The 19,615-nt window shown below is 48.9% G+C and overlaps 1 protein-coding gene across 2 annotated transcripts in view; it reads right to left on the bottom strand.

The window, feature by feature from the left end:
- Positions 1-19,615, bottom strand: part of PITX3 (paired like homeodomain 3) — a 52,406-nt gene that overhangs the window by 12,668 nt on the left and 20,123 nt on the right. The window contains exons 1-2 of one of the 2 annotated variants that reach the window (XM_077351134.1): positions 8,246-8,346; positions 7,306-7,444 (exon numbers count right to left, since the gene is read on the bottom strand). In XM_077351134.1, coding sequence (XP_077207249.1) covers positions 7,306-7,444; positions 8,246-8,257 — 151 coding nt within the window. In that variant the 5' untranslated portion in view covers positions 8,258-8,346. Of the gene's footprint in view, positions 1-7,305; positions 7,445-8,245; positions 8,347-19,615 lie in introns of those variants that run through there. The other variant, XM_077351135.1, reaches the window with a different exon arrangement.

Below are 19,615 nucleotides of genomic sequence, written 5' to 3'. Positions count from 1 at the left end.
GTGAAAATAAGTGAGGGGAAAACAAACAGTGTGATGGTTGGTGTCTGTTACCGACTGCCTGACCAACGAGAGGATGTCAATGCTGCACTTTGTGAGCAGCTTGAGAAAATATCCAAGCGGCAGGACCTTGTCATCATGGGTGACTTCAATTTCCCAGATGTGTGCTGAGAAATAAACTCATAGAATCATAGAATCAAAGAATCATAGAGTTGGAAGGGGCCATACAGGCCATCTAGTCCAACCCCCTGCTCAACGCAGGATTAGCCCTAAGCATCCTAAAGCATCCAAGAAAAGTGTGTATCCAACCTTTGCTTGAAGACTTCCAGTGAGGGGGAGCTCACCACCTCCTTAGGCAGCCTATTCCACTGCTGAACTACTCTGACTGTGAAAAACTTTTTCCTGATATCTAGCCTATATCGTTGTACTTGAAGTTTAAACCCATTACTGCGTGTCCTTTCCTCTGCAGCCAACGGAAACAGCATCCTGCCCTCCTCCAAGTGACAACCTTTCAAATACTTAAAGAGGGCTATCATGTCCCCTCTCAATCTCCTTTTCTCCAGGCTGAACATTCCCAAGTCCCTCAATCTATCTTCATAGGGCTTGGTCCTTTGGCCCCAGATCATCTTCGTCGCTCTCCTCTGTACCCTTTCAATTTTATCTACGTCCTTCTTGAAGTGAGGCCTCCAGAACTGCACACAGTACTCCAGGTGTGGTCTGATCAGTGCCGTATACAATGGGACTATGACATCTTGTGATTTTGATGTGATGCCTCTGTTGATACAGCCCAAAATTGCATTTGCCTTTTTTACCGCTGCATCACACTGCCTGCTCATGTTTAGTTTACAGTCCACAAGTACCCCAAGGTCTCGTTCACACACAGTGCTACCTAGAAGCGTATCCCCCATCCAGTAGGCATGCTTTTCATTTTTCTGACCCAGATGCAGAACTTTACACTTATCTTTATTAAATTGCATCTTGTTCTCATTTGCCCATTTTTCCATTGTGTTCAGATCTCGTTGAACTCTGTCTCTATCTTCCGGAGTATTTGTCAGTCCTCCCAATTTGGTGTCATCTGCAAACTTGATGAGTAGTCCCTCCACCCCCTCATCTAGATCATTAATAAATATGTTTAAAAGTACTGGGCCGAGCACCGAGCCCTGAGGTACCCCGCTACTCACCTCTCTCCAGTCTGATGAAACACCATTGACAACAACTCTTTGAGTGCGGTTCTCTAACCAATTCCCTATCCACCTAACTATCTGAAAATCCAGATTGCAGTCCTTCAACTTATCCATCAGAACATCATGGGGAACCTTGTCAAAAGCTTTACTAAAATCCAAGTAAATGACATCAACCGAATTTCCCCGATCCAGCAAACCTGTTACTTGGTCAAAAAAGGAAACTAGGTTGGTCTGGCAGGACCTGTTGGAGACAAATCCATGCTGACTTCCTTGGATCACCAAATTGTCCTCCAGATGTTTGCAGATCGCTCCCTTTAATATCTGCTCCATTATCTTCCCCACAACAGAGGTCAGACTCACTGGTCTGTAGTTTCCTGGGTCATCCTTCCTCCCTTTTTTGAAGATCGGAATAACGTTTGCTCTTTTCCAGTCCTCCGGGACATCTCCAGTCCTTAAAGAGGTTCCGAAGATGATGGACAAGGGCTGTGCAAGTTCTCTGGAAAGTTCTTTGAGTACTCTCGGGTGCATTTCATCTGGACCAGGGGATTTGAACTCATCCAGTGCAGCTAAATGCCTCTCGACAACCTCTCTATCCATGTTAACCTGCCACCCAGACACTATCCTTTGGCTACAGCCATCTCTAGATGTGCCTAAACACTTTGACCTGTGGGAAAAAACTGATGTAAAATAGGCACTAAGCCTTTCTGCTTTCTCTGCATCTTTCGTTAGAGTTTGTCCATCTGCACCCAACAGTGGGCCTATTGCCTCCTTGACTTTACGTTTGCTCCTCACATAACTGAAAAATCTTTTCTTGTTACAATGGGCTTCCCTGGCCAATCTTAGCTCACTCTCAGCTTTGGCCTTTCTGATGATTGATCTACAGTGCCTAGTAACCTGTAGGTACTCTTCTTTAGAGCTCTGTCCTTCCCTCCATTTCCTGAACATTTTCCTTTTCTTTCTTAGTTCCTCTTGAAGTTCTCTGTTCATCCAAATAGGCTTCTTAGAGCTCCTGCAGTGTTTTCGTCTTTCTGGAATAGTCATTGATTGAGCATGCAATAGCTCTTGTTTGAGTAGCGCCCACCCTTCACATGCTCCCTTCCCTTCCAGCATTCTCGTCCATGGTATGACACTCATCATGTCTCTGAGTTTATTAAAGTTTGCCCTACGAAAATCCAACATCCGCGTCTGGCTACAAGCTTCCTTGGCTCCCCATCTCAAAAGGAATTCTATGAGGACATGGTCACTTCCCCCTAGGGTCCCCACCTCCTTCACCTCATCCACCAACTCTTGCCTGTTGGTCAGTATTAAGTCCAGTATGGCTGAACCTCTTGTGGGTTCATCTACCATTTGATAAATGAAATTGTCAGCCAGGCAGGTCAGAAACTTGCATGACTGAGGACGCTTCGCAGAGTTAGTTTCCCAGCACACATCTGGGAAATTGAAGTCACCCATGATGACAAGGTCCTGACGCTTGGATATTTTCTCAAGCTGCTCACAAAGTGCAGCATCCACATCCTCTCGAAGCGTCCTCTGCGAAGCGTCCTCAGTCATGCAACTTTCTGACCTGCCTGGCTGACAATTTCATTTATCAAATGGTAGATGAACCCACAATGTATGACTGCGAAAGTTGGACCATAAGGAAGGTAAAGGTAAAGGTAAAGGTATCCCCTGTGCAAGCACCGAGTCATGTCTGACCCTTGGGGTGACGCCCTCCAGCGTTTTCATGGCAGACTCAATACGGGGTGGTTTGCCAGTGCCTTCCCCAGTCATTACCGTTTACCCCCCAGCAAGCTGGGTACTCATTTTACCGACCTCGGAAGGATGGAAGGCTGAGTCAACCTTGAGCCGGCTGCTGGGATTGAACTCCCAGCCTCATGGGCAAAGCTTACAGACAGCTGCCTTACCACTCTGCGCCACAAGAGGCTCTAAGGAAGGCTGAGCGTCAAAAAATTGAGGCTTTTGAACTCTGGTGCTGGAGAAGACTCTTGCGAGTCCCTTGGACTGCAAGGCGAACAAACCGGTCAGTCCTAGAGGAGATCAACCCTGACTGCTCTTTAGAAGGCCAGATGCTGAGGATGAAACTCAAATACTTTGGCCACCTCATGAGAAGGAAGGACTCCCTGGAGAAGAGTCTAATGCTGGGAGCGATCGAGGGCAAAAGAAGAAGGGGACGACAGAGAATGAGATTGCTGGATGGAGTCACTGAAGCAGTCGGTGTGAACGTAAATGGACTCCGGGGAGTGGTAGAGGACAGGAAGGCCTGGAGGATCATTATCCATGGGGTCGCGATGGGTTGGACACGACTTCGCACTTAACAACAAAATGAACCCACAAGAGGTTCAGCCATACTGGACTTAATACTGACCAACAGGCAAGAGTTGGTGGAGGAGGTGAAGGAGGTGGGGACCCTAGGGGGAAGTGACCATGTCCTCATAGAATTCCTTTTGAGATGGGGAGGCAAGGAAGCTTGTAGCCAGACGCGGATGTTGGATTTTCGTAGGGCAAATTTTAATAAACTCAGAGACATGATGAGTGTCATACCGTGGACGAGAATGCTGGAAGGGAAGGGAGCATGTGAAGGGTGGGCGCTACTCAAACAAGAGCTATTGCATGCTCAATCAATGACTATCCCAGAAAGACGAAAACACTGCAGGAGCTCTAAGAAGCCTATTTGGATGAACAGAGAACTTCAAGAGGAACTAAGAAAGAAAAGGGAAATGTTCAGGAAATGGAGGGAAGGACAGAGCTCTAAAGAAGAGTACCTACAGGTTACTAGGCACTGTAGATCAATCATCAGAAAGGCCAAAGCTGAGAGTGAGCTAAGATTGGCTAGGGAAGACTAGCCAGGGATTCATGGCTTTTTTTTTGGGGGGGGGGGTATCATCTGAACATGGAATTGGATTCACTGTGGGTGGTAGGTAGTTGTGAATTTCCTGCATTGTGCAGAGGGTTGGACTAGATGACCTTGGAGTTCCCTTTCCATGATTCTAGTTGATTATGAAGGTATAGGAGAGGAACCGGCACTGGCAAGGCTCTGTAGGCCAGGTAGAGGAAATACATGCTTGATGCCTCAACTACTTCAGTACATTAAACTTATTCCCTCCTGTAGGGCAGTTCAGATGGTCACTGCGAGATCGAAAGCTTTTAGAATTGCCTGCTTCAATTTCACAGAATCCCCTCTATGAACATGCTAGGAAGGCTTCCAATTTGGCTGGCATTTTGAAAATTGCATAGGATTATTCAGGAACATTTTTGACACGCCTCATTTTAAAGAAATTGTTTTAGTTTTGTGAAGAGTACGTAGCATTGTATGTTGTTTTTATTATTCCTGTAACCCACCAGGAGTCCTGGTTTCTGAGAAAAGTGGATTAAAATCCTTGAAGCAGCATTTTAAAGTTCTCTTCCTACAGGCAGTGGTGAAAGTTGGAATAAAGAAAGAAAAGAAAGAAATTATTGTGACAGTACCTCTGAGCTTATGCGAAGGGTCTTTCCTTCACTGCTGAGCAACAGACTTCTCATGTCCTCCCTGATCTCCATGTTTTCCCAAATTGTGTAATCTCTCCCCTCTGACAGCCACCAGACTATACATCCCCCACACTAATACTATCATTGGGATTTCTGCTCAAGTAACTTGAGCATCTGACTGAAAAGTTATAGCTTATGGAGGAACTCAGTCACTGAGAAACCTTATCCTGGTACTTCAAGTGTGACATATCCCTTGCGGGTTAAGGGAGCAGATCAAACACACAGGTTAACTTTTCCTCCTATATTTGAAAGAAAGGCTGATAAGATTGAGCTGCAGATCAATGATTTTGAGCTCTTCAATTACAGAGAGAGAATCACAGAATCATAGTTTGAAGGTAGCTCCAGGGTCATTTAGTCCAACCCCCTGCAGAATACTGGAAATTCATAGCTGTGATTTTTGAGAGCTTCTTTCTAATATATATCCTTCCTTACTATGTTGTTCAAGGCCGCTGATTGAAATCAGCCACTTTAATTTGGACATTAAAATCTATAAAATCACTTTGTTGTTGTTAGGTGCGAAGTCGTGTCCGACCCATCGCGACCCCATGGACAATGATCCTCCAGGCCTTCCTGCCCTCTACCATTCCCCGGAGTCCATTTAAGTTTGCACCTACTGCTTCAGTGACTCCATCCAGCCACCTCATTCTCTGTCATCCCCTTCTTCTTTTGCCCTCGATCGCTCCCAGCATTAGGCTCTTCTCCAGGGAGTCCTTCCTTCTCATGAGGTGGCCAAAGTATTTGAGTTTCATCTTCAGGATCTGGCCTTCTAAGGAGCAGGCAGTGCTGATCTCCTCTAGGACTGACCGGTTTGTTCGCCTTGCAGTCCAAGGGACTCGCAAGAGTCTTCTCCAGCACCAGAGTTCAAAAGCCTCAATTCTTTGACGCTCGGCCTTCCTTATGGTCCAACTTTCGCAGCCATACATTGCAACTGGGAAGACCATAGCCTTGACTAAACGCACTTTTGTTGGCAGGGTGATGTCTCTGCTTTTTAGGATGCTGTGTAGATTTGCCATAGCTTTCCTTCCCAGGAGCAAGCGTCTTTTAATTTCATTGCTGCAGTCCCCATCTGCAGTGATCTTGGAGCCCAGGAAAATAAAATCTGTCACTATCTCCATTTCTTCCCCATCTATTTGCCAGGAATTGAGAGGGCCGGATGCCATGATCTTTGTTTTCTTGATGTTGAGTTTCAAGCCAACTTTTGCACTCTCCTCCTTCACCCGCATCAACAGGCTCTTTAGTTCCTCTTCACTTTCTGCCATTAGATTGGTATCACATAAATAATGTTCAAATCACTACCGATTTTTAAAAGAAAGCTGTTAAAATTCATAAATAAATACTGGTATATTGAATACATTTCCATCAATCCGCTAAGACAGATGTCCCCCGCACAACCTCTTAGGAAGCTTAGCAGGAAAGCAGAGAGAAGAACTGGACCCACTTGCTAAACCTCTGGAAAAGGTGGGGGAGCGGTTGCGGTAACTGTCAACAGTGATGCCTCTCGAGCTGGGCTAGAGGCTGAAAGTAGCTCTAGGAAGAGGGCAGGGTATATTTATGGCCCCAAAGAGCTCCTGCAACCTGAGAAATACTTTATGTTCAAATAATTTGTTAGTGTACTGTGCACATGTGTCTCATGCGCTATATAATGGAATACACAGCAGAAGCATTTTTATTTATGAAATCTGTTGGAATGCAATCAGCTAGTTATTTGGTCCAAGTCTACCCTGAACGGATGGTCTTTCTACACTGCAAGGTCCTGGCCATATGCTCAAGAGAGACACCTGGCCCCAGCCCAAGAACTGCAGGCTCTATCAAGAAACCCGTCTGAGCTGGATGAGCCTCTGAGAAACTCAGAGGCTTGGCTCAGGTGGCACCACCCACTTTCTCAGCCTTTGTGCTCAGAGACTGGCAGAGAGAGAAGGAGAGAGCCACATTGCTTCTTTGTGCTCTGTCTTAGAGTCTCCATTTTGCAAGCATGGAAAGACTATCAGGTAACTTTCCAAGTTTTTGAGGCCTTGATCTGGTGAGAGATCAGATTAGAGAGCATTATATATGTTTATATAAATATTAGCAAGTAAACTTGTTTTATAGCCTCTATCCAATGTTCCTGAGTCCTCTTGAAGTTTCTGTCTGGATATTAAGGTAAACACTTAAACAGCATCCTCTCAAAGTGTGCCAAAGAGTGGGATCCTTGCAGCTGGGGAATGGCAACTTTCTTTTTATATCTTTTGCCCTATATATCTTTTACATCTATTGTCTGAGAGGACAATAAAGTGGGTGCAGAGCTGGTTTAGATTCACCAAGCTCTTCCCACTTGAACAGTGGTAACCAGAGATGGTTCCCAATATAACAAAGTCATTTATATAGAGGACATACTGGGTAACACAGATTTTAAGAACCTAAGCACACACCCAGAAGACAGAATCCAAGATTTCTCAATGTCTTTACATGGACTACTTTGCTAGTGCCGTGCCCCTGCTAGTTGTCTCCACCAGCTATGAGTTGCTAAGCTAATCTCCTACAGATGCCAATGTGGCACATCCATGTCCATGTCCAGGGAAGCCAGGTCATGAGGAAGACAATCTAGAGAGTAAGGTCTTACCACTGTGCTCCTGCCCTTTGCAGCTGTGCTCATGGTGAGGAGTCCCAGCCTCAGAGAGGGAGAGCGCAGGGCTGTGAGCTTCAGAATCATCCAACAAATTGAACTCCATTACTCTTGGACGGGTGTTGGGGAAGAAGTGCTGTAGGGAAATATACAGGTGAAGAGTGAGTGACAGGCATGTTCATCTCACTCAGTAGGGCTCTTCTCTAAGAAAAAGAAGGAGGAGAGTTAGTTTTTATACTCTGCTTTTGTCTACCAGAAGGAGTCTCAAAACAGCTCTGAGGAAACTGCTCTGTGATAATAGCACTATCAGGGCTGTGATGAGCCCAAGAGACACTGAGCTGGCTGCATGTGGAGGAGAGAGTAATCAAACCTGGCTCACCAGATTAGAAGCTGCTACTCTTAACCACTATACCCAGCTGGTTCTAAGGAAATACCTATGCGTAGGCTGCACATCAGTATCACAACCCTATGCGCACTGACTCCAAAGTAAATCCCACCGTATTCAAAAAGTCCCAAACCAATAGCTGTCTGTCAAAGTATCATAAAACTGTTGAGTTACTTTTGGTTGGTCCCGATGCCTTTTACAATCTTTTTTTCTGTAGACCATGATAGATACTTGCAGTCTGTGCTCTGTGATGTTTACTCTCAGGGAAACAAGCAAACAGTGGAATCCTAGCACACTTTACTAAAATAGAGAGAGAGAGAGAGAGAGAGAGAGAGACAGACAGAGAGAGACAGAGAGAGAGAGAGAGAGACACTTGTTTAAAAATTATTGAGCTGAAAACCTTAGAAAATATGAAACAGATTGATTCTGGTAATTACTTTCTCCGAGAAGCTCCTTCTCTGAGTATTTCGTATCAAGGCACCCACACTGAGCTTTGGCTGCTCACCTGTCCAAGGAAAGCTATAACAGAAGGCATGTTTGTCTAGCTCGTACCTCTTGATGCATGTGTTGGCCTAGCTAGGGACCTTCCAAGGGAACTCAATCTGCACCTCCTTCTATTGCTGTGGTTTGTGCACCGCTGCTGAATTAAGCAGAAGCACATGGCTATTAATTCCTTGGATTATAACTTGATGAAGATGCCTTGAGGAAGCAGCAGATGGAATGTCTTTCAAATGTTTGTATATGATAATTTCCCCCTCCCTGGCAGCATATGACTGCGTCTGCCAAGGGCAATTTCCTCTCTTCCAGGGCCTGGCTGCGTACAGCCCAGTTCTAAAGTCTTCCCTTTCAGGTGCTAAAGGAGGTAGCCCAGAGATAGCAGGAGGTAGCAGGACAGAACAGGCCCTTCTCTGCTCATTCCAGCAAAAGGGCATGTTTTTACCTCACGAGAAGTATAAATTCTGCACCTTCTGTCCCACGAAAAGCATGTGGCACTAGCTGACCATTCAGGGAACGGGCCATTGAAATCATTCCCTTTCTCCTATGAGATGCCACTCCTGGTCAGCCACAAATATACCCCACGGCTATAAGTGGGCCTTAAACGTCTGACTTGACTCAAGGGCAGCATCGACTTAACAGCTGTGCCAATACAACTAGGTGGGCTGGTGCTGCTGTTACGCCATCCTACAGTACCAGTCCATCATGGGAAGCTAACCCAACACCAAGCCAGCATGGCGGTTCAGTGGATGCCATTCTTCCTCCAAGGCTGGGGACAGAGGGCGGCACGTGGGGAATCTCTCAGCGCCATGCCCTGATATGTGGGGTTCCACAGGGAGTGATTCTCTCCCCAATATTGTTTACACTTCTATATGCACCCCCTTGCTAAAGCGCCCCTTGCAGATGTGGCGCTTTGGGCAAGGGTGCCATCAGTTTGCTGATGACACCCAGCTATGTCGGTTGACACAGGGCTACGCTTGAGGCTGACTCAGAAATGCCAACGGGTCCAGAATGTGGTGGGACGAGTCCTTATGGAGTGCCCATGTACAACCGGTGCTTTCTCAGCTGTACTGGCTCCAGGTTGGAGACCAAATCAGCTGCATGGTTCTGGTTCTTACCTTTAATGCCCTTAATGGTCTGGGACACCCATATTTATTTATTTTACAATGTATATACCGCCATTCACGAGGGGTCGTCTTGTGGAGGTTTACAAAGTCCAATAAAATATGATAAAATCCCCATAAAATCCCAACAACTGCAACAACGACAACAGATGGCGGCTCACTTAAAAAATATTCTAGCCCCAGAGACTTCCAGTCCCGCTGTGCAGCCAATGAGACCCACTGATGGTCATTAAGTGGATGGCCCGGGGGTGTAGCTGTTAATATAAATTCAAACTAAAATTAAAATTCGGGGAGATCCACCATTCACAACTCCAGTCGCCACCTTCTTTAGTTTCTGACCGTTGGATAGTGTAAGATTATTTATATTCCTTTCTCCATACACAGAACTTGAGTTGGAAAGGACCTCCAGGGTCTTCTAATCCAACCCCCTGCACATGCAGGAACTCATAATCACCTGCCCACACACAGAGACCCCAATTACATGTCCACATGACCCCTCCACCAAAAGTCTCCAGAATCCAGCCTGGCCTGAAATTCACCTACCATCCCACAGTGGTGATCAGCAATTCCTTGGGTATGCAAAGAAGGGCATAAGAGACAAACACTGGCACATCCCTTCCTGCCCACCCACTCACAATTGGCATAAGTTCATAAATCAGCATTTCTGTCAATGACTATCTAGCCTCTGCTTAAAAATTTCCAAAAAAGGAGAACCCACCACCTCCCAAGGAAGCCTGTTCCACTGAGGAACCGCTCAACCTATCTCTCACAACGGGAGAATTCCCCGAGGGATTGAAAGAGGCTGTGGTACGCCCACTGTTGAAAAAAACATCTCTAGATCCAAGAGAGCCTAATAATTATCGACCCGTCTCGCACTTAGCGTTTCTGGGGAAGATGATAGAAAGGGCAGTCACAAACCAACTGATGGAATACCTGGAAGAAGCTTCGGTCCTAGACCCATCCCAGTCAGGCTTCCGGCCTGGCCATGGGGTAGAGACAACGCTAGTCGCCCTGATTGGATGACCTCCGTCACCAGTTGGACTGAGGTGGGTCGGCACTGCTGATATTACTAGACCTCTCAGCAGCGTTTGACACAGTCGATCATGAGCTTCTAGCTCTCCGCCTCATCGATGCCGGAATACGAGGGACAGCCCTTCAATGGCTGATCTCCTTCCTCCGGGATTGTGGACAGAGGGTTGCAATAGGAGAGAGAACATCAGACCACCAACAACTTACTTGTGGAGTCCCACAGGGAGCGGTCCTCTCTCCTATCCTTTTCAACATCTTCATGCGCCCTCTTGCACACCTGGTACAGAAGTTTGGGCTGGGTTGCCATCAATATGCAGATGACACCCAGCTCCTCCTCCTGATGGATGGCCACCCTGACTCTCCCCCAGAAGCATTAGCCAGCTGCCTAGAAGCAATGACGGGATGGCTCAAGCAGAGTCGTCTGAAGCTCAATCCTTCAAAGACGGAGGTCCTGTGGCTGGGTAGGAAGGGCCCATGTGAGGAACCACATCTGCCTGCCTTGGATGGTGTGCAGCTCTCTATGGCTCACTCCGCCAGGAACCTAGGCATGATTCTGGACACTTCCCTCACAATGGAAGCCCAGATCACAAAGGTAGCGTGGCTGGCATTCTACCATTATTATTATTATTATTATTATTTATTTGATTTGTATGACCGCCGCTCTCGGAAACCGGCTCGCGGCGGTTCACAACATTTTAATACAATACAATATATTAACCATTAAAATTCCCCATTAAAACCCCATTAAAACAATGACTAAGTCACAATGATGGCGATTAAAACTATTCCCGTACAGGCCCACTGGATGAGCAAAAGGGAACGGAGGATAATTGGGCATAGGATGGAACACTCTGGGGAACCAGGTCAGTTTAGTACTGGCCTCCCCCCTCCGGGGAGAGGGGTCCGATCTTAGCCCCGGGCCATCACCCGGCCTTAGACAAACGCCTGGCGGAAGAGCTCCGTTTTGCAGGCTCTGCGGAACTCAGAGAGCTCTGACAGGGCCCGCAGCTCTTCAGGGAGCTCATTCCACCAGGTAGGGGCCAGGACCGAAAAGGCCCTGGCCCTTGTCGAGGCCAGGCGTGCCTCCCGGGGTCCTGGGATCATCAGCAGATTCTTACCCGCAGAGCGAAGTGCCCTGCGGGGGGCATAAGGAGATAGGCGGTCCCTCAAGTATGCAGGACCCAAGCCGCGTATAGTCTTAAAGGTTAGTACCAAAACCTTGAACCTGATCCGGAAACAAACTGGCAACCAGTGCAGCTGCTTCAGCAGAGGCTGAACATGGGACCTCCAAGATGATTTAGTGAGGACCCGTGCAGCTGCATTCTGTACCAGCTGTAACTTCCGGGTTAGAGACAAGGGTAGGCCCGCGTAGAGCGAGTTACAGAAGTCTAATCTAGAAGTAACCGTTGCATGGATCACAGTGGCCAGGTGTTCCGGGGGCAGGTAGGGCGCTAGTAGCCGAGCTTGGCGTAGATGGAGAAACGCCGTCCGGGCTACCTTAGTGACCTGGGCCTCCATGGAAAGTGAGGCATCCAGAATCACTCCCAAATTCCTGGCTTGGGGCACAGATGACAATTGTACCCCGTCCAGGCAGGGAAGACGCGCTTCCTGTTCCTGCTCCCTTCGGCCTAGCCAAAGGACCTCCGTCTTGGAGGGGTTGAGTCTCAGGCGGCTCTTCCTGATCCATCCAGCCACTGCTTCCAAACAACTGGCGAATTTTTCTGGGGGGAGATCTGGCCGGCCATCCATCAAGAGATAGAGCTGGGTATCATCAGCGTACTGGTGACACCCAAGCCCATAACTCCGTACCAGCTGAGCCAGGGGACGCATATAGATGTTAAATAACGTGGGGGAGAGCACCGCTCCCTGTGGCACCCCACATGGGAGTGCAAAGGAGTCGGATAACTCCTCCCCCACAGCGACCCTCTGTGATCTGTTCTCTAGAAAGGAGGATAGCCATTTAAGAGCCACCCTTCCAATCCCAGTATCAGCGAGGCGGTGAACCAAGAGCTCGTGGTCAACCACATCAAATGCGGCTGACAGGTCTAATAGCACGAGAATGGCCGACCCGCCCCGGTCCAGCTGGCGCCGGAGATCATCTGTCAGGGCGACCAGCACAGTCTCCACCCCATGGCCAGGACGGAAGCCAGACTGGTATGGATCAAGGGCCGAAGTTTCCTCCAAAAATGCTAGGAGCTGGTCCGCGGCGGCCCTCTCAACCACCTTGCCCAGGAATGCAAGATGCGATACCGGGCGGTAGCTGGCGGGGTCCCGCGGATTCAGCGATGGTTTTTTCAGAAGAGGGCGAACCACTGCCTCCTTGAGCCGCTGAGGGAATTCTCCCGATGTAAGGGAGAGGTTTATAATCTCCCTCAGGGGAACACCTATCCGTGGGTCGCTGATCTTAAGCAACCACGACGGACAGGGATCAAGGGGGCAAGTGGTCGCCCTCACCGACCCTAGCAATTTGTCCACTTCGGATAAAGAGAGCCGCCTGAAGCCATCAAACCTGATCCCCCGCAACGGCCACGGAGCTTCTAGTTCACGAACTGTATCAACTGTGGCAGTAAGGTCACGACGGAGCGACAAGATCTTATCCGCAAAATAGCTCGCAAAAGCCTCGCAGCCTAGTTCCAATTGACTACTATTTTGATGCCCTCCTTCGAGGGCAGTAAGGGTCCGAACTATCCTAAATAATTGGGCTGGGCGAGAGCTAGCGGACGCGATTTCCGCAGCAAAGTAGTCACACTTTGCCGCTTTCACCGCCATCTCATACGCCCTCATAAGCGTGCGATGAGATGTTCTTGTAGCTTCGTCGCGGGTCTTCCGCCACACTCGCTCTAGCCGTCTCACCTCCCTCTTCCTCTCCCGAAGCTCCGCGGTAAACCACGGGGCCTGCTTGAGGCGAGGGCGGAGAGGGCGCTCAGGAGCTATCTCGTCAATGGCGGCCAACAGGCGGGACTGCCAGTCCTCCACCAAGGCCTCCAACGAGACACCGGAGGGCATCGGGTCCCGCAGAGCATTCAGGAATCCTTCGGATTCCATAAGTCTCCGTGGGCGGACTAAAATGTGTCCGTCACCCAAACAGGGGAGGGGTGGCATCCGTAGGCGAGCCTTCAGGGTATGGTGGTCAGACCACGGAACGATGTTGTTAGCCACCAGATCGATCTCAACACCAGCACCAAAGATCAGATCCAGGGTGTGGCCAGCCTGATGAGTGGGACCAGCAACAAATTGCGAGAACCCCAGTGTCGCCATGGCCGACACCAGGTCCAGGCCAAGTCCTGGAGCCGACGAATCCGCATGGACATTAAAGTCCCCCAAAATTAATAATTTGGGGAACTGCAATGTCCAGGCGGCCGCCGCCTCCAGCAGGCCCAGCAGGGCATCGGGCGGGGCAGTGGGTGAACGGTACACCGCCCAGATGGCCACGTTCTCGACCGATTCCCACGTCAGGCCGACACATTCAACTCCTGGGATCGATGGTGCTGGGAGAGCCCTGAAGGCATAGCTGTCCCGGACTAGGATCGCCACCCCACCCCCCCTACCATGGAGCCGGGGCTGATGAAGGACCGAGAAGCCGGGTGGCGCAAGATCTTTAAGGGCGACTGTTTCACCTTCGCGCACCCAGCTCTCGGTGATGCACGCCAGGTCTACCCCATGCCCTGCGAAATAGTCCCGCAGGGTTGAGGATTTGTTCTTGATCGACCTGGCGTTGCATAGCATCAGCACCGGCTCCGCCCTAGCCCTCTCTCCTACAGATTTGGGGATGGGACGGAGGTTTGAAGGACAGCGAGCACATCGACCAGGCCACCTACCGTGTTTCCACGGTCGGGGCCTTTCTGGACCTGCGTGTGCCGCTCTCCCATCTCTGCCAAGCCAAGCTACTAGTGCCCTACCTGGCCCCGGAACACCTAGCCACAGTGATCCATGCGACGGTCACCTCTAGACTGGACTTTTGTAACTCGCTCTACGCAGGCATGCCCTTAGTCTTGACCCAGAAACTACAGCTGGTTCAAAATGCAGCGGCCAGGATCCTCACTGCAACACCGTGGAGGTCCCACATCCGGCCCATTCTCCATCAACTGCAATGGTTGCCAGTTGAATTCCGGATCAGACTAAAAGTTCTGGTAATTACCTTCAAGGCCATACGCGGTCAGGGCCCAGTGTACCTGAGGGATCGCCTCCCCACCTATGCCCCCAAAAGAGCACTGCACTCTACTGCTACCAACCAGCTAAAGGTCCCTGGCCCTAAAGAAGTCCGCGTGGTCTCGACCAGGGCCAGAGCATTCTCTGTTCTGGCCCCCACCTGGTGGAACGAGCTCCCGAAGAAGATCAGGGCCCTGATGGAGCTTAAACAGTTCTGCAGGGCCTGCAAGGAGGAGCTCTTCTGCCAGGCATTCGGTTGAGACCAGACACAACCAACAGCAACCAAAGGGCCCCTGCTCCCCACCCACCCCCCTCAGAACACGACCTACACACTCTAGACCTGTTTGTATGTTGCAACATTGTATTGTTTATTGGTTATCTTTAACCGCTCCTGCGCCTGCCGATTGGGCCCTCCAATTGTCAGTCTGCCAGCAAGGGACTTGCCGGCAGACTGATGAATTGGGAGGCACAAAGCGCATCCTGATCCGCCCCTCTCCGATGTCGGCCGCATGCAGCCGAACGCCACCATTACCTGCCTCGGCACAGAGAGGCCAGGTCTCTGCCTGGCTGCGCATCCAGGAGGAGCCGACACCGGCGGCCGCGACGATGACTGCAGCCACAGCCCCCACTAGGATGCCTCGCCGCCGGCCTGTACAGCCAGGGGTGGCCGGTGACTGCGCCCGGCGGCGGCAGACGCAGTGGCGGTGGCGGCGCCACACACTAAAAGCACAGGTCGCCCGCCGGCCCACACACTCAGGAGCGGCTGGTGGAGGACCCTCCGGGAGCGGCGGCGCCAGCCCCAGAACATCGCTACCATCGCCTGTGTTCCAGCCTCCAGCTCGCCCACCGCTATCTGCTGCCTCGCACACACCCACTTAGGTAGGCGGCGGCATGGGTGGGAAGGAGGCGGCGGCAGCTTACAGCCCAGCCCACGGCCGGTCTTTGGTGTGGGGACGGGCCCGGGAAGCCGGAGAGTCGCCCCGCCCAACTCACGAGACCCGCTAGCGCCCGCTGTATTTACAGTACAGCTGGCTTAGTTTCTAGTACAATTATAATGCTATATATGTTTACAATTATCAGTTATTATTGCACAGTTATTCAAATGTTTTATAGACTGTTCCATGTCTTGTTCTTATGTTATTATGTAAACTGGCCTGAGCCCCCGGGGAGGGCGGTATATAAATATAATAAATAAATAAACAAACAAATAAAACTGTCAGGAACTTCTTCCAGAAGTTTAGCCAAAAATTCCTTTGAATTAATTTCAACCCATTGGTTCTGGTCTGACCCTCTGGGGCAACAGAAAACAAATCCGCTCCATTTTATATATAACAGCCCCTCAAGCATTTGCATATGGTTATCATATCACTTCTCGGTTGTCTTCTCTCCAGGTTAAACCAACCAAGTTCCCTCAACCTTTCCTCATATGACTTGGACTCCAAACCCTGCACCATCTTCATAGCCCTCCTATGGATATGCTCCATGTTCTCTAAATCTTTCTTAGAATCATAGGGTTGGAAAGAATCTCCAGGGTCATCTAGTCCAAAGTTTAGAGCAGAGTTGCCTGAAACTCAACCCCTCCAAGACGGAGTTCCTGTGGCTGGGCCAAAAGGTGACAGATCAGGAAGTGCACCTTCCCACCTTGCCTGGGGTTCCTCGGTCAGGAACTTGGGAATGGTCCTGGATACCTTCCTGTCTATGGAGGCCCAGATCATGGGAGTAGCACCCATGACATTTTTCCATCTACTCTAGGCAAAGCTACTAGCAACTTTTGCCTGTCTCCAATCTTCTGGCACTTTACCTGTTCTCTAAGAATTGTCAAAAAAAATGGATAGAGGCTCAGAAATTACATCTGCAAGTTCTTTTAGTACCCTTGGATGAAATTTATCTTGCCCAGAGGATTTGGTTTCATTTAAAGAAGACATCACCCTACCAACAAAAGTGCGTCTAGTCAAGGCTATAAACTTCCCAATTGCAATGTATGGCTGTAAAAGTTGGACCATAAGGAAGGCCGAGCATCAAACAATTGAGGATTTTGAACTCTGGTGCTGAAGAAGTCTCTTGCGAGTCCCTTGGACTGCAAGGCGAAAAACCTGGTCAGTCCTAGAGCCTAGAGGAGATCAGCCCTGCCTGCTCCTTAGAAGGCCTGATTCTGAAGATGAAATGCTGGGAGCGATCGAGGGCAAAAGAAGAAGGGGGCGACAGAGAATGAGGTGGCTGGATGGAGTCACTGAAGCAGTCGGTGCAAACTTAAATGGACTCCGGGGAATGGTAGAGGACAGGAAGGCCTGGAGGATCATTGTCCATGGGGTCGCAATGGGTCGGACACGACTTCGCACCTAATGACAACAATTTAAGGCAGGAATAGGCCTGCAGGTGCCACCCCTCCTAGGCACAGAAACCACAAGGAAACTCACTCATGATTAGGGAGGGGGGCAGAGGGGGGCCAATGGAAGCGGCCAGGTCCCTAGCTTGTGGCCAAGTCCATTAAGGCAGGAGGATCCAGAGCTTCCACGGATCCCCAAGGGTCCACAGACTCCTGGTTGGGAATTCCTGCACTAGTGGCACCACAAGAACGATCGGGCTGTGTCTAGCTCTTTGTTTTTCTCTCTGGCCAATCTCTGGTTTCACAACATTGCACAAATCCATCCCTTCCTCTCTGCCCCCAGACAAAAACTGGCTTTCTGGTCATCTCTTGCTTTTGTCTGCTATAACCTCTTGTTCTATAGTCTTCTGTTGTCACACGTCTGTCCAGTGCTCTGCCATCACTCGTGAATTTGAAGACATTAAAGGTAAAGGTAAAGGTATCCCCTGTGCAAGCACCGAGTCATGTCTGACCCTTGGGGTGACGCCCTCCAGCGTTTTCATGGCAGACTCAATACGGGGTGGGTTGCCAGTGCCTTCCCCATTCATTACCGTTTACCCCCCAGCAAGCTGGGTACTCATTTTACCGACCTCGGAAGGATGGAAGGCTGAGTCAACCTTGAGCCGGCTGCTGGGATTGAACTCCCAGCCTTATGGGCAAAGCTTCCAGACGGTTGCCTTACCACTCTGCGCCACAAGAGGCTCTTGAAGGCATTACGTTTCAATAATTCATTTTCTTCTTCCCCCTGCAATGACTCGGATAAAAAAGTCTTAATTATATATTGCCTTATGTCGGACCAGAACCAATAGCTTTAAATCAAATTCGCCTTGCAGTCCCTTGGACTGCAAGGCGAACAAACCGGTCAGTCCTAGAGATCAGCCCTGACTGCTCCTTAGAAGGCCAGATCCTGAAGATGAAACTCAAATACTTTGGCCACCTCATGAGAAGGAAGGACTCCCTTGAGAAGAGCCTAATGCTGGGAGCGATCGAGGGCAAAAGAAGAAGGGGACCACAGAGAATGAGGTGGCTGGATGGAGTCACTGAAGCAGTAGGTGCAAACTTAAATGGACTCCGGGGAATGGTAGAGGACAGGAAGGCCTGGAGGATCATTGTCCATGGGGTCGCTATGGATCGGACACGACTTCACACCTAACAACAACAAAAGAAACATGTTTATGGACTATCCTTACAGTGATCCTAGGCCACAACTTCCCTCCCTCCTTCCATTATATGATTTTGCCACAAAGAGCACAGTTCCCCTCGCAAAAAAAGGCTGTGGAGAAGTTGGAATTGAGCAGTTCAGCCCTCTCTATCATCTGGTTACAATATCATTTTTTCTCGCCACACGCCTGGAGTATCGCTGTGAGGTGCGCTGAACATTGTTCCCAAGATGCTACCTGTTGGGCTAAAGCTACTTCCATGAATGCCAGGGTCACAAGGTGGGATCACACGGTCATAAAAAGAAATTATTTTTGATATTGGTACTTAAATTAAATAGGTTACACATTGGTTATTTGTTTATATTCTTCCTTGTTTATAAGGCCCTCCTTCCATTTCCTAAAGAGTCATTTTACCACTCAGTTCTTTTGAAAACTATTTATAGAGCCACAATGGGTTTTTTAGGTTCCTCCCAAATTTACTTTTCAAGAGAATTGTCTGTGATTGTGCCTTCGGTATTTGACTTTTGAAAAACTGCCAACTTTCTTGGGCTTCCATTTCCTTACATTTTTCTAACTATGGGATTCTACGCAACTTTAAGTTTGTTAAAATTTGTTCTTAAGTCCAGCCTGTATGTGTCATTACGTACAGCTTCTCTCTTCCCCAACAGGATAAAGTCCGAAATCACATGGTCACTACTACCAAGCGTACCCACAACTTTTACCTCATAATGAGGTGACAATCGAGTCTAAAATAGCGGACCCCTGGTTTCCCCTTCCACTTTCTGGGAAATGAAGTTGTCAGCAAGACAAGACAAGAATTAGTCGGACCTTTCATTTTTAGCAGAGATGGTCTTTTAACAGGTATCTGGGTAATTGAAATCCCTTAGGACCACTAGGTCCCATTTCCCCTTAAACTTTGTGATCTAGTCTAGAAGCATCTCATCCAAGTCCTCTGCCTGGCCTGGGGGTCTATAGCAGACCCCCACCATCATACCACTATCATTTCCTACTCCTTATTTTTTACCCAAAGACTCTCAGCTGAACTCTCATGCTCAGACACATGTATTTCCTCACAAGTCTATATTTATTTAACATAAAGTGCTACTCCCCCCCTCCCCTCTTTATTTGTCTGTCTTTTAAAAATAAGTTGTACCTCTCAGGCCTATTATCCCAGTTGTGAGAGTTAACCCACCGGGTTTCTTTAATGCCTATTAGATCATAGGCACCTAAAGGTCCCCTTCCTTTATTAGGAGTTCTAGTTCTTCCTGCTTGTTTCCCATACTCTGTGCATTAGTGTAGAGGCAGCACAGTCATTCATACATGTCCCCCAGGCTTTCAGTTTTTAAACTTTCTTGTAAGTTAATAGTTCCCTTCTTATGTGCCATTCCCTTTAAATCTGCAGTGTTCTCATCTACAGATCTTCCTCGAACGAGGCTTTGAACATATGTCTTGCTCCCCCATAAGACTTAGTCTCAAGCCCTCCTTACCAGGTCCACAAGACTCTTTGCAAGTTTTTACCATCCTTGTGAGGTGCAAATCACCTCATCACGGTAGCATGATCCATGGTCCAAAAACCCAAACCTTTCCCAATGACACCAAT

The sequence above is a fragment of the Paroedura picta genome, chromosome 8 (assembly GCF_049243985.1).
Source record: "Paroedura picta isolate Pp20150507F chromosome 8, Ppicta_v3.0, whole genome shotgun sequence".
Lineage (NCBI taxonomy): Eukaryota > Metazoa > Chordata > Lepidosauria > Squamata > Gekkonidae > Paroedura > Paroedura picta.
The sequence above is the reverse complement of the archived record's forward strand: the minus strand, read 5'-3'. Positions and strand labels throughout refer to the sequence as shown.